The sequence below is a fragment of the Aspergillus puulaauensis genome, chromosome 6 (genome assembly GCF_016861865.1).
Source record: "Aspergillus puulaauensis MK2 DNA, chromosome 6, nearly complete sequence".
Taxonomy (NCBI): domain Eukaryota; kingdom Fungi; phylum Ascomycota; class Eurotiomycetes; order Eurotiales; family Aspergillaceae; genus Aspergillus; species Aspergillus puulaauensis.
This window is the reverse complement of record NC_054862.1, coordinates 796734-810467: the sequence shown is the minus strand read 5'-3', so window position 1 is coordinate 810467 and position 13734 is coordinate 796734. Positions and strand designations below refer to the sequence as shown.

Below are 13734 nucleotides of genomic sequence, written 5' to 3'. Positions count from 1 at the left end.
CGGCCATCCGAGTTCCATGCGAAGCTTACGAGCCTGAGTTAAGATGGACATCGGCGAGTCCAGGGGATGCAGCGAGCAAGACTCGTGAGGCTGTCAGGCAAGGCTGGCGGAAGCACTTGTACACTGGTATCATTTTGCAATGATGCGTAATATGAACTGCTCTGACCGTTTTGTAGAAAAGGATAGGCTGTCCATGAGCACCGCTCTGCAATCTAGCTTGGCATCGGCCTCAGTCGGGCACACCCTAGAGGAGGTTGAAAGACTCGCAGGTCTCCCCTTGGTAGCAGGGGAGAGCATCTTTGTTGGCCCATTCGGAGTCCTTGGTCTGAAGACAGGGGAGCCAGAGGAGAATACAGCCGTGGCCAGCCAAAATGGAGTTCTGGCCCCCGCCGACGATAACCCTGGTACCAGCGATACCATGTCGATGATGCTTCCTAGCTTTATCTGCTATGAGAATTTGGATCTAACTGACATTTGCCTAGACTGGCCGGACCTGTTTGGCATGGATTCATTATGGCAATGTCCGGCCTTTACTCCTCCGCCTGAGCCTTCAATATGGCATGGACAGGTTTCCGATGGTATTACCGATAATCAGAGTTTGTCATTGCACCCAATGCCACCACCGTTCGAACTAGTCGGCATTGAAATGCCTGAAGTCGAAACCCTTTTATTCCACTACAGACAACGAGTCATTTGCGACATGTTCTCCTTTCCACCACACGACAAGTCGCCCATGGAAATCATGAACGCAGCCTCCGCTGTGGTTACTCTCGCAAACATAAGATACATGGGCACTGAACGACTAACGCACGCATCAATGGAAAATCTACTGGCTGTAACTGCATTATCAGCCGGTCACTTTGCAGCAGGAGCATCGACGGACCCAGCCATTGACGCCTCACACTAGACCAGAATCAGCAACTCTGCGTATGCACAGGGGCAGGCTCACATGAAACATTCTCTTACTGTCGAGTTACGGCAGTCCAGACCTCCGAAATACAAGGACCAGCTGATGGCATTGTCAGCGATGCTTGGCTTTGCGGTGCGTTCGCCACCCATTTCGTTTTACTACCTGCGTGTATAGAGTGCTTACGAGAGCGCCATTCTAAGATCCTGTTCGATCATCAAGACGACGCCCGCGCCTACCTGGTTGACTCTGAACGCCTTTTACGCCTCCGCGGCCTTGCCAAAAGGGTTGTATCCCGAAAATGCCGGTTACTCCACCGTCTACACATGGAACAGAATCCTAACGGAAAGCGCGTCAGTTCTATACAACAAGCCAGGCAAAGGACAACTCGATGGAGGTTGGATAAGTATTCCTCAGCACGGCCAACCTCCTCACCAAGATAAAGATACAGGGGAGGGGTTGGAGACCAATCCGCGACCAAGCCTCGACCTAGACGACTTTCTCCGGCTGGGCTCGTCATCCATATGCACCGAGCTAGGATCCCAACGAGACCATGGGAGTAGTCTCAACGATATTCACCTGGAAGACTCGCGCGAAGATGCAAAAGCACTATATCGCCAGCTCTACGGCGTATCCGAAACGTGGCTGAGTCTTGTATCGCAGACGACGAGGCTCGCTAATGTTATGGACGAGTTAAATTAGAAACAGAGTCGGCGGGACGCGGCCTTACTAGACTCGATCCAGAAGAAGAAACAGTGGCTTGAGGATATGATTTGGAAACTTGCTGCAACAGGGAGCTCGGGGTGCACCGGTGTGTCGAAATCAGAGGGGAAGGCTGAACAGTCCCGGTGGTATATGGTGAAGGCGTTCAACCAGGGCCTACTTATATTCTTCTACCGACGGATCCAGTACCTCGATCCCCGACTTCTTCAGGCATACGTTACAGACGTCATCCAGTCGCTGAGGAATTCTAAGGCGGTATGCCGGACACATAACGTCGAAGGATCCGGCCATGCCTGGCCGGCATTCATGGCCGGATGCGAGGCAATATCCCAGACGGACCGAGACTTCGTGAGCAGCTGGATGGACCAGGCATATTCGAAAACTGGCTTTCGCAGGTTCAAGACGTGCAAGGAGTGCATGGAAATGGTGTGGCAGCGGAGGAGCGAGGCGTATCGTAAGAAGGATCCGAGCGTGGCCGACCCGAATTGGAGTTGGATTGATATCTGCAGAGAGCAGGATCTGCATTTGATGCTTTCATGACCAGGATTTATATGCCTTTCAATCATTCTGCAATGGGACAGTCATTAAGGTACCTGCACTGGCAGCGGGTCCAAGCTTTGACCGTCTGGTGAATGCAGTAGCTAGTCTTCAACATTATACATCTCTTTCAAAGAGAAAGACGTTGCGGAATCTAACTAACAGGTGCAGCAGACTCGGGCTTATATTGAGGTCATCACCTCGCTTCCAATGCGATGCGAGTCCACTTCTGCGGCAAAAAGAGAACAGAACACCGCCAGGCCCTGTCCGTGCATCCCCAGACTCCGGAATTAGCTCTCTGACGCCACGATCCTGCTGACCGCAGCTGATTGCGGAGTCAAGATGGGATGGCAATCGGTCTTTGGGGCGGGTTCGCCTAAACCCTAGAGTCATAGAACCACAGTGGAGGGAAAGGTCCACCGCCACCCGAAGACAGCAGCTCCGTACTCCATACTACCATAGGTTAACTGTAACAGTAGAGCTAGTTATTTCTTAACAATTGAACTTTGGGTCGAGACGGTGGCTGAGTGTGGTTTGGCCCCCATGCAAGAGTCGTGGCAATTCCGGATCAGCAGAGTAAATTGCCTATATAAATCGACCGCTGCCCTATAAAAAGCCAGTTGGGGCCGTGGCCCAGTTTTCTGAGGAGGGACACTCCAATTAGGGCATGGATACGCAGTGGGTGGACCGCAGGCTCTGGTCTCGTTTACTGTATTTCAACCTGGATGAGGAATGAGGATGTGCCTAGAAATCCTGTCAGAACGATGGAGTAACGCTAGACCGTCAGCCTGTCGATCCAAGGCTTACGGTACTCGTTCACTTGGCACTTCTTGACATAACATTCTGACTTCTTCAACCCCCGTCTTTCCTGGCCAACATGGCCGAGTCAATCGACATCAGCACTGGGGGCGTTACCCAATCGATCGTTGTGTTTGATGCTATCTGTATGATAGTCGATCTTACTTGCATTGGATATACCGCAGCTCTTGTACACCGTGGACGTGGCCGGCCACGCACTCTACCGCTATGGACTACGCTATCCTGCCTGATCGCATGGATACTGTGAGCTACCTCCCACCATATTGGAATTACCCGTTGGAACTGACCCTTATCCTTCAATAGATATTTAGGATTCGACGTCTTCGAGTTCGTACTGATATCCACAAACCAGGATCCCTCCTCGGTGGTAAGCAGCGGCGGCCCAAACGCCTTTGTCACCGGGTTCCAGTGGCTCGCAACATGTCTCACCTTCCACGTCCTCTACGCCCTGATACACCTAATGCTCGATCAAACACAGCCCGTGAAATCTAAATCTAAATCCAACACGCCCTGGCGTAAAACACGCGTCTTCCACCGGGTCTGCTTCGCGGTCATCGTGGTCGCCGCGTGCCTGAGCTTCGCCATGTTGTGTGCGAGGTTGTATTTCACATACCGCGGCCCTGATGTCCCGACCCTTAGTGCCTATGGGCCTATCCAAGGAGTAGGGGCAATTATCGCGTGGACCGCCTCGATTGAGAATATGGCTTGGTCGATTCATGTGGGTGTCAGGTATCCAAGATGTTTGGGGGGCCATATCGTGAGTCCACCACCTACTGCTGTTTCAGTGTGTATGTATTCAATTATATACTAACACGGTTACCTATACAGCTTCCCACGCTACTCCTCATCACGGCCGCTATATTCTGGAGTATCTCGAACTGTCTAATCGCCATCGAAATCTCCTTGACCTGCCTGATATCCACCATCTGTGTCAAGGGCGGTACAATTTTCGACCTATCCCCAATTGCGGGGGGATCAATCAGGATACTTATCGCGCTCAGTAGAATCATGTACTGGGCTGCCATTGTGGTATTCTGCTTCCGGTATAGCAGTATCCAGAACGAAGGCGGGCTGGGGAGTGAGAATGATGAGGCGTTGGACAGCCTGAATCAGAAGCAAGATGATGATGCGGGAGTCGAGGTCCAGATGGTCTGTTATGAGGCGGATTCGAAGGCGTATATTGCGGAGTTGCCCGGGGATTATAACCAGGTTTGTGAGGCGGAGAGTCATCAGATTGCTGAGGTGGGCGAGTCGGAGAAGTATGAGTTGCCGGACTTTCAGTCGCTGGATGTGAAGGAGAAGGGGAATAAGGATGCTGTTGTGACTGAGTCTGCTATATTATAGATTGAGGTTGAGCTAGGAAGGCCTTGATATACCCGGTGCTATTGGCGGATTCTCATAATGTATACTATAATGGATCATTCACTACGCATCAACTTCCCCAGAAGCTGCCGCATGTTTAGCCCTGCGCTCGTCCCGGAGAACAAACAGCTGAATTCCAATGACTGCAAAGATCGCCGCAATAACCAGGCCAAAGGTGGTTGGAAACCCATACCCTATACAGGTCAGAATATGCATGCCCTGTATACGAAAAACTTACGGAAATCCGGCGCCATTGTCTGCGGAAAGATAACAATAGGCAGCCATGCAGCGACAGCATACTGAAAGCCATTCATGCTACTGACCACCACGGCTCGTTCTTCGTTGTTCCCGGCGCAGACTTCGTTAGCCCAGGAGTAGCTGGACCTGTTAGAACGTTCAGAGGGTGATGGATGGAGAACATACAACACGGCTGTCATGAGCTGAACGGCAATTGTTAGGAAGGCGAACTCCTTTAGCGCAAGACTGGATGGCCAGAATGCTAAGATGCCGTTTGGGAGAAGGCCGCATATCTATAGAGTTAGCGTTGTTTCTATGCGAGGTAGTGGACATACCAGTGGTATCAGCACCCAGGCGAACCTGCTCCCGGTATAGTCCGACAGAAAACCCCAGAGGACAACGCAGGCTGCAGATACCAGAGACGTCCCAGTGGGAATGACATTGCGTTCGGCGACAGAGAAGTTCTCGGACTTGAGCCAGATGGCAAAGTACCCGTTTGCGCCGCATGACGATCCATATAACTGCAAGCATCAGCATAGCCGTCTACATAAGAACAAAAGAACCTACCACGTATCCAATAACAAACCCATACCACTTCCACGAGCTCAGAATCGTCTTGAACGTCGCCAACCGAATCTTCACCGGCGCCGCCTTCCCAGCCCTCCTCACCCGCTCAATCGCCAACTCCCTCTCCTCAGCCGACAGGAACCACACCTTCGTCGTATACGGCGTATCAGGGAGCACCACAAACGTCGCAAGCCCAACCGGCACAGTCATACACCCACAGACAATATACAACCACCTCCACCCCTCAATGCCATGCGCGCCATTCAAATTCTCATAAACCGCCGCCTGGAGATACCCGCCGAACGCGGTCCCCAGCGGCGCGGTCATATGGAACAAGGCCACCCTCTTCGCAAGCTCCGTCTTCGTATACCAACTCCCGAGCAGATAAAGCAAAGCCGGGAAAAACGAACTCTCAAACAACCCCACCAGAAACCGGAACGCGTATAGCTCCGGCACATTGTGGACCCCGGCCTGCGCGAACGTAAACGCGCCCCAGGCAACCTCCATCACGGCGAGCCAGATACTAGGTCGGATTTTCTGGATGATCAGTGTACTGGGGACCTGCATCACGGCGTACGCGACTGTGTACATGGTCTGGGCGTATGTGTATTCGTTTCCGTACATGGAGAGTTGCTCCTGCATGCCTGAGACGTAGGCGTTGGACAGGTTCCCCTGGTCGAGGTATTTCATGAAGAAGCCCAGACATCCGATAGTCAGGATTGAGGCGTCGAGCTTGAGCAGGAGGCGCTTTTCCGCGGGGGATTTGAGGTGCGTGTCTGTGTCCCAGATGAAGGAGCGGAATGTGCGCGGTGGTGGGGTGTCATTACTTGAGGGGATGGGTGTTGTTGAAGTCTCGACCTGTTTTTGGTCTGTACCTGATGTTTGGGTCGCCATCTTGCCTCCTGGTGAAGTGTTTCTTTGGTATAACGATGCGGAGATGGGAAGATGGGAATATAAAGGCTGTCAACTGCCACTAGTGCATCACGACATCTTCGCGTGATATTGGCGCGATATCGACAATCAATGGAGGCACTATTCACCCAATCATGCAGCTTGAACATGATATTTGGGGTAATTCCCAGTCGATAACGGCGTCTGGTTGCAGCCTTCCTGCCTTATTCTGAATATATCCCGGGATAATATCAGCCCACTGGACATACTTCCAATCAGGGCTAGTCAAGGTTTGAGATGGAGCAAGCATCCTCCAACTTTGGAGTACTCTCATATATTTCCAGGGGAATTCTCGTTAGGACATCAATATTTCGCCCACCCCAAGCAGTTAGTTCGTGTTTCGAGGCGGGCTTATGGGACCGTACTATATGTAGTTGTACGCTCTTGCTTCGCCAGAATTAGGGTTACAATCAAGGACGGTCCTGGCAGATTTAGTGGACGGCAAATGCATAAACGCAACCGAGCTTTCTCCTGGGAGGGTCTGGCCTATGCCATCGTTTGGGTCTATTATCTGAATATCTGAAGGGATATATTTTGGGTTAGGTAAAGTCTACCAAAAGACGACAGGACATATAATATCTACGGCTATCCTGTAAAATTCCCAAATCGACATCACCGAATACAGGCCAGGTACCACTCAAGCCATCCAATGCGCAGCTTCACTCTCATCGTCGTCTATTCCGCCTATTGCGCCGATTTCCCCGGGCCTGCAGCTGTTCGTATCCTTCAGGCAGGGCTGGCGGGATCCGCTCCTTGAGAATGAGAAGCATCTTTCGAGGATCGGTCTCTTCGTAAAGATAAACAACCAACGGTTCAGCCACCGTCGAAAGGATAGCCCATACAATATATCCCTTGCCAGCATCAAAATCTGCCCTGCGTTTCTGGTCACCCAACAGCACCATTTCGACCGCTTTGAAGTGCTCGGCGTCATCCTCCGACCTCTTGCGCTCTGCGGCACTAAGCTCCTTTAATTTATTGATCGCAGGCTCCAGGTTCGGATGCACGCGATGCGGGCGCGCCGGCAGTTTGTCGTCTTCGACATCTAGATCGATATGCTCCCACACGCCCTTCCATTTCGCTGCCTGTTTGATGGCAGCGTACCATTTCGGCCAGTCGTCCTGCCTCTTCAGAGTAACTGAGCCCCGCCCGTATAGATCGCGGGCCACCTTTTCCGGCATCACCAGCTTCCTGTAGCGGCGGTCACGGCAGCCGTTACATCCCTCGTCGTCGATGAAGGGGTCGTCGTCCACGTCGTTATCTGCAACGCAGGTCCAACATCGGAGCTCCTGCTCGCTACCGGCATTCTTCTTCATTTTGTCTAAACGCAAGCGTATATCGTGGAACCCGTCTTTCGGTGCAAGCACTGGTTCGGGGTTGGGCTCTAGGTCAGGCTTGAAATAATCCCATGTGCCCCCTGCCATTGCAGAGGCTCTAACGAATGCGTACCATTGCGGCCAGTTCTCGCGGCCTCTGGATCTAGGGAACTTACCGAACCCGTTCTTCAGATCGCCGTCCAGCCCTTTCATGCCTTGCATTGTTTTGGTGGGCTGCGTGTTAAGTCGCCAATGCGGGTTCAGTCGGTGGGTGAAAAGAAGGAAAGGTTTTTTGGGAATCCAACTTTGAAGGGCGGATGGAAATAGTTATTAAAGGCTCCGATGGGGACAGCATCGACGATCCCCAAACTATTGGATTCTCCTGACATGACGCCATTCGGTACGGTAGTCGGTACCTACTTGGCGGGGAGGTGGATCTGGGTGGAGGAGAAGCTGGAGTTGTATCATATGCATCTTTGATCGAGCATGAGTTTGGAGGCTGGCCTGGTACTAATTTGAATCTGATTCAGTTATTGGCTACCTCATCCCACCAGGAGGCACTTTGTAGCTCATGATAGTAGAAGCGGGATAGCTGGGAGAGTAGTAGTAGTAGTACACTTCAGCCTGGCGACCTACTGGTATATATTCTATTGTTCAACAGGATTGGAACAAGTTACCGATCGAAGGAGACTCGGCTTGTAGGCGGGAATATACGGCTACTATGCACGGTGTATTTTCCTGCTTCCTCTATCGTACGATCTGGAAACCCGGGGAATTTCTCGGAAACCACTTCTTTTAAACACTATGCCATGCCTTTCATCTCCGGTGTTCATCGCAGAGAATACATCTCGATCAGTAACGAAGAAACAGTTCAATCCGTATGAAACATGGCTTCCACACCATTCACAAAAGGCCTCGAGGGAACCGCCGTCCTAGTTGGGTCATTTCTATCCGGTATACAGCCCTGTGCCGCAGTAACGGATTCATCACTAACTCATACAGGCTCAATGATGACTATATCTCTAATATCAATCCCCGTTGCTCTACAGACAGCAACAGAGCCGTCTCATCTCCTGCACCAGTGGACCCGCATGTACTACTATGGCCATCGGCTGCATCCCACAATAGCAGCCCTAACATCTACAGTCTACGGCTACTGCGCGTGGCAGCGGAAGGCCGCGAACAAGTCTTGGTCTGCTCTGGCTTTGGCTGGACTGGTCACTGTGTCCATAACCCCGTTTACGTGGTTGTTCATACTGCCTACGAACAAGGCGATCAAGGATCTGGCGAGCGAGAGTCAGGATGCTGCGCTTGTTGGGATGGATGATGTTAGACGGTTGGTTGTGAAGTGGAGTTGGATGCATCTGGTCAGAAGCGTTTTTCCGCTGGTTGGGGGGGTTATTGCTATGAATCAGCTACTATAAATCTGACACTGCATGGGGAATGCTGTTCAAGGCACTCTACTTTGGAAGTCACTGGGTATATAGACCACGTTATAGGTACATTTATATCATGATAGGGTGTCAAATGTCATTTCCTGTACCTTGATATACTTCACGTTACCCTCCGACCATTAACCTCCGACATGCACAAAAGTCTATAGGGTTGCATGAGTGATACCGGCATGATAGATCAACCAGTAATCCTACCACACATCATTTGACTGGATATTACCTGAGACGGACAATATTTGAACCTTGCCACCATGATCAGACTTGAGACTGCCTGTCCAGGAGCACCACGAAGTCAACCTCCTCGTTTGCCGCAACCGTCGCATCCACGACAATCCGTCCCCGTTTTGCAATTTCATAGTTTATGAGGCCTCCCTGTGATGTATGAACTGACCAGCTACCAGCCGGGAGACTCTCCACTGAAAAGGAAACATCAGTACCCAATCCAGCCCATTCACGTAGAGTGACAATGACAGCACCCTTCTCAGAATCCCACACTCCTCTCAAACAGTCGACGCCCTGCGATAGATCAAGACCATCTACATATGGCCGGCTTTCCAGAGTCTCCCTCGTCCATGGACTGTCATACATCTTCTTCATACCGTCTTCCACATTCAGTCGCGCGTATCCAATCGCTGCATTACCGGTAAATGCATCCATTTGAGTCCAGCGTCCGTCATCATCTGTGGCCTGGTCATTACGGGGGTAATAGAGTCCTCCATTCTCCCAGGTCGGCTGAAGATGAGTATCCGCATACGCAAGAACCTCGTCCAGTTCAGTAGTCTTCCCTAGCTCCGAGAGCCACTTCACGATGTATCCGAATGTCGGCTCATTGTAGGGAAATTTGATGTCCGTCTTATGCGCTTTGTAGTATTCCCGCGCACTTTTCAGTACCTGGGCAGGGTCCTGACTTGTATCTGCCGTGGACATGGCCTCTCGATATGCAAATGCAATCATGGGATGCTGTACCTCTACCTGACCGTTGACTTTCGTGACAAAGCCTTTGACATGGTTCTCAAAGCCGGCGCGAACGAAGTCGGAATTCCAGGTGTTCATGAATGCGGCGGCCCTGTTCTGTCAGTTTCAGTGTATATTGAGGCTAGCTACACGTACCATGCAGTGAATCCGACGCTTTTGGCTGGCTTGGTCTGTCCTTGCTTCACCACGAACCAGTCCTTGTATAGGTCGTCCCGAGAAACCATGCCCTTGCTGTCCAGAGCGTCTTTGTATTTCTCTAGAACCTCTTTGCCGACACTCGTACCGTCCCGGACATCATTCAGACGCATCGCAATAAGCTACCATCATAAGCCCAGCCCTAACAGGACAGGAGAGAGAAAGAGAAACAAACCGGGAACTGATTACAAACAACAAAGACCAAATTCGGCTCACAACAGACGCCCACCCAGTCATTCCTCGCCATCTCATCCACAACAGCCCTCTGCAAACTGCGATTATCATAGTCAAACCTCTCAGCCCCCATGCCCCAAAACAACGGATTCCACAGAAACGTCAGGCTCCCCTCCCTCTCAAACTCATCCTCATCAAACAACATCGCATACAAACTCGTCATCAGCAACAAATGCCCACTATACATGATATTCTCCCTCACAATAGGATCCGCCCACGGTTTCCTTAGCTCCTTCAGGTCCGGGTCGAGCATAATCCCGGACTGGGAGGTCAGATACCAGTACCCCCAGACCTCACGCCGCAGCATCTTGGTGATGAGGCCGTGGAGGAGGCGCGCGAAGAGGCTCTTCATGGCGGGCAGGCGGTGGTAGTGCGTTAGGGCGGATGCGTAGGCCATTGTGGCGAGCTGGTACCGGTATGCGTCGAGGAACTCCTGCGCGGGTTCCTGGCTGCCCATGTGTGGCCAGTCGCCGTGGGGCGCGCTGCTGAGGTTGTGGAAGTGCCGGAGGTGGCCGGCTTGTTGGGGGGTGAGTTTGGGGTATTGCGATATGTTGATTGGCATTGTGCCGTTGGTGGTGGAAATTACTGCCATTGTCTGGGGTTTGAGGTGCAGATATGAATTGGCACTTGGGGAAGAAGTGCACATATGGAAGTGCAATTGGGGATATATACTGAAGTGCACTGAGGAAGAAGGGAGGGAGACTATTTTCAAAAATCAACTGTTCCTATTGTGGAGTCTTGTACCGCCGCTACGTTATATCCACACTGGATGTACAGCTGGCGACGAGAATGGCCCGTGGATTTAGTGCTGATCAACTCAGCTTTGGCTCCACTGGTACCGCGGGGCACTGGACCATTTTCGTATGAGATGCCAAAGAATGTCAATCCTGTTAGGCCTCCAAATACGTGTGATGCAATGCAGTGGGGCTTAGGGCTGGCAAGTCATCCTGAGTCATAGTGACAACTAAACCGTACTAATAGTTAGACCAAGGTAGATATTGAGAACTGTATACATCACTGTACCTCCAACCTCAACGCGTCATACTGCACATAAAGCGAGTCCGGCAGCAGCGCAGTCTCCGGACTGGTCGCATTAAACGGCAAACTAAGCACAAACCGATTGCTTCCTTTCTTCAACTTCTCAACAGGAAAGACAAACTTGTGCTCGGTATTCTGACAAGTAACTGCACTGCGCACACCACACGATCCACTCCGCCAGTATGGAATCACCCAAGTGTCCTCGTACTGCCCGTTGACATTGACCGTCCATGGTAAATCGTTGAACCCACTCTCCACCGGCGTCCATTTGGCATTCCCGTTTGCATTTCTCGACCCCGCCAGCTGGACGGTGAATGTAGCAGTCTTGGTGTTTCGAAGCTGCTGCTTGGTCAGATCGAACGTGATGGTCCAGTTGTTGACATTCTCGTAGTACGGCTGTGATCGGAACTGGTTACCCTGGGCTGGGAAGAACGACCAGTGGATATAATTCAGATCCTTTGCTGGATCGCTTTTTCCGACACGGTAGTTGACGCCATGTGGAAAGTCCGCCACGTAGTCGTATTTCCCCCAGTAGATCCGGTACTGTTCTGGCTGCAGGGGCTTTGATAGATCCGGTGCGTAGCCATGCAGATACTCGCCTGACGACTTGTCTGGGGTGCCAATGCGCCAGATCTCGCTGCCAGCGCTTTCCTCTTTCCATGTAAATGTATGCTTGTCCGAGTATGACCCGGATATCTCGACATCGTCCTGAATAAACCATCCAAAAATACCATCCGCATAGATCGTAACTCTATACGTCCCCTGCACAACCCGCGGAATAGAAAAGGACCCCGAGTCGTCAAGCTCAGCCCAGTACTGCAGAGCCCTGTTATCGAAAACATTCAACTGAAAGTCCTGCCTATTCTCCGAGAGAACAATAACCGGCCTCTTCGCGCCTTTAGGTAAGCCCACCCTCCCCGTAAAAGCCGTACGACCAGCCGACGGAACGAAATTCGGAATATGCCTTGCAATGCTATCATAGAACTCCGCATTCCACTCCGAATCCGCATACCGCGCCGCATCCTCTCTCAATTCACTCAGTTCCGTATCTGGGTCGCCTTTATTAAAGTAATAAAGCTGCGGCCCAAACGTGCGATCAAAACCATGCGTAAGATTCGGCATCGGAGCCCCCTGATGCCCCGAGACAATATAGTTATACACGATCCCGTCAACGACGAGATCCGAATGCAGGGGTCCGCCGTAGTATGTCTCGCGCGTATTATGCACCAGCCACGCCCCGAATGTACTCCCGTCATCGCTTTTGGAGCCGTCGCTGAATTGCCCGTGCACGTCGTGGGCGCGCCAGCTCTCGGCGAGGGTGTACTTGGTGAAATAGTCTGAGTACTCTGAGACGTAGGGGTCGGTTGTGGTGTTGCCGTAGTACGTTGTTGCATCTTGGACGGTTAACCCCTGGGAGCTGGATAGAGGCAGGGGTCCGTAATTGGTATCGCTTGTCGAGAAATGGGTCCATAGCTCTGTATTTGGTCTGAATAGGGTCCGTAACTCGCCGAGATCTCGCAGGAAGGGTGTACTGCTGTTGAAATACGTCACGCGCGAGAAAGCGTGGAGGCCGGTCTCGGAGCCGCGCAGGAACAGATACTGCGAGAGTGTTTGGTTCGTGGACGCGTATGTATCTGTCATTATAACCCCGGCGTATGGGGTTCCTGTTGAGTCGGTGCCATTGACCAGCTCGAGTTCTGCTGTGGTGCTATCGCCTGGTGTCCAGAATCCGTCGGGGGTGCAGGAACAGTCCAAATAAGGGCCTTTGCCGATGTTACCGTCTACAGGGCCGAGCAGGTCTTGTTCGTCTAGGGATACATCTTCGATGTGGCCGCTTGATTTGGAGAAGGAGACGGTGAGGCGGTCGTTGGCGAGTGTGAAGTGGGTGGAGTTTTCGGTCGTTGTGAGTGCTGTCGCACAGCCAATAATCCCGGCCAGGGCCAGCTTCAGCGTCGATATGAGCATGGTCCAGTCAGTCTCATACAAGAGTTTCGAATTCAGATACTTCCTAGTCGGTGGCGGGCTTTGTCTATTAAAGGGAACGGCAGGCCAAGTGCTCGGTGCCCTGACGGTTCAGTAAACCGAGATCAGTCCATCCTACTCCATTTATCTAGCATGGGGGATAGCTCAAAGCGGGGTTTCATTAACAGATCTTGGGTCAATCGACACGGTTTCTGAATGAGATACTCCGTCCGTTGTTACAAGTTCATGATTGGTGGACTGCCGGTGAAACTATCCCTAACTATGCTGGCATTGGTAGATTACCTCCTAAGCGAACTGATCTCGGTGTATATTTCCCCGAATATCGAACATTAGAGTGTTGTTTATGAATTGCGGGTGTTTATATTCCTATCCCTCTACTGCCTGCTCCTGTCCAGCCGCCCTAATCTTAACCCCAGCTTAAGCGCTCCAACGAGCCTCA

General features: G+C 51.7%; 7 protein-coding genes across 7 annotated transcripts; 3 read left to right on the top strand and 4 right to left on the bottom strand.

Moving 5' to 3' along the window:
- Positions 1-193: 193 nt before the first annotated feature.
- On the top strand, positions 194-2170 carry APUU_60347A (uncharacterized protein; the record flags this gene model as incomplete). The annotated part of the gene is made up of 4 exons (XM_041693577.1): positions 194-835; positions 908-1042; positions 1130-1537; positions 1610-2170. 4 exons carry the CDS (start codon positions 194-196, stop codon positions 2168-2170), a joined length of 1746 nt encoding a protein of 581 aa, XP_041559493.1.
- Positions 2171-3044: 874 nt separating this feature from the next.
- On the top strand, positions 3045-4330 carry APUU_60346A (uncharacterized protein; the record flags this gene model as incomplete). The annotated part of the gene is made up of 3 exons (XM_041693576.1): positions 3045-3229; positions 3290-3743; positions 3815-4330. The coding sequence occupies 3 exons, from the start codon at positions 3045-3047 to the stop codon at positions 4328-4330; spliced, it is 1155 nt and encodes a 384-aa protein (XP_041559492.1).
- An 81-nt stretch (positions 4331-4411) lies between these two features.
- On the bottom strand, positions 4412-6046 carry APUU_60345S (uncharacterized protein; the record flags this gene model as incomplete). Its single annotated transcript, XM_041693575.1, has 5 exons — positions 4412-4542; positions 4587-4726; positions 4772-4878; positions 4921-5106; positions 5153-6046. 5 exons carry the CDS (start codon positions 6044-6046, stop codon positions 4412-4414), a joined length of 1458 nt encoding a protein of 485 aa, XP_041559491.1.
- A 722-nt stretch (positions 6047-6768) lies between these two features.
- Positions 6769-7638, bottom strand: APUU_60344S (uncharacterized protein; the record flags this gene model as incomplete). Its single annotated transcript, XM_041693574.1, has 1 exon — positions 6769-7638. One exon carries the CDS (start codon positions 7636-7638, stop codon positions 6769-6771), a length of 870 nt encoding a protein of 289 aa, XP_041559490.1.
- A 665-nt stretch (positions 7639-8303) lies between these two features.
- On the top strand, positions 8304-8840 carry APUU_60343A (DUF1772 domain-containing protein; the record flags this gene model as incomplete). Its single annotated transcript, XM_041693573.1, has 2 exons — positions 8304-8370; positions 8419-8840. The coding sequence occupies 2 exons, from the start codon at positions 8304-8306 to the stop codon at positions 8838-8840; spliced, it is 489 nt and encodes a 162-aa protein (XP_041559489.1).
- Positions 8841-9125: 285 nt separating this feature from the next.
- Positions 9126-10836, bottom strand: APUU_60342S (uncharacterized protein; the record flags this gene model as incomplete). Its single annotated transcript, XM_041693572.1, has 3 exons — positions 9126-9936; positions 9981-10162; positions 10234-10836. The coding sequence occupies 3 exons, from the start codon at positions 10834-10836 to the stop codon at positions 9126-9128; spliced, it is 1596 nt and encodes a 531-aa protein (XP_041559488.1).
- A 452-nt stretch (positions 10837-11288) lies between these two features.
- APUU_60341S (uncharacterized protein) lies at positions 11289-13277 on the bottom strand (the record flags this gene model as incomplete). Its single annotated transcript, XM_041693571.1, has 1 exon — positions 11289-13277. The coding sequence occupies one exon, from the start codon at positions 13275-13277 to the stop codon at positions 11289-11291; it is 1989 nt and encodes a 662-aa protein (XP_041559487.1).
- Between the last annotated feature and the right edge of the window lie 457 nt (positions 13278-13734).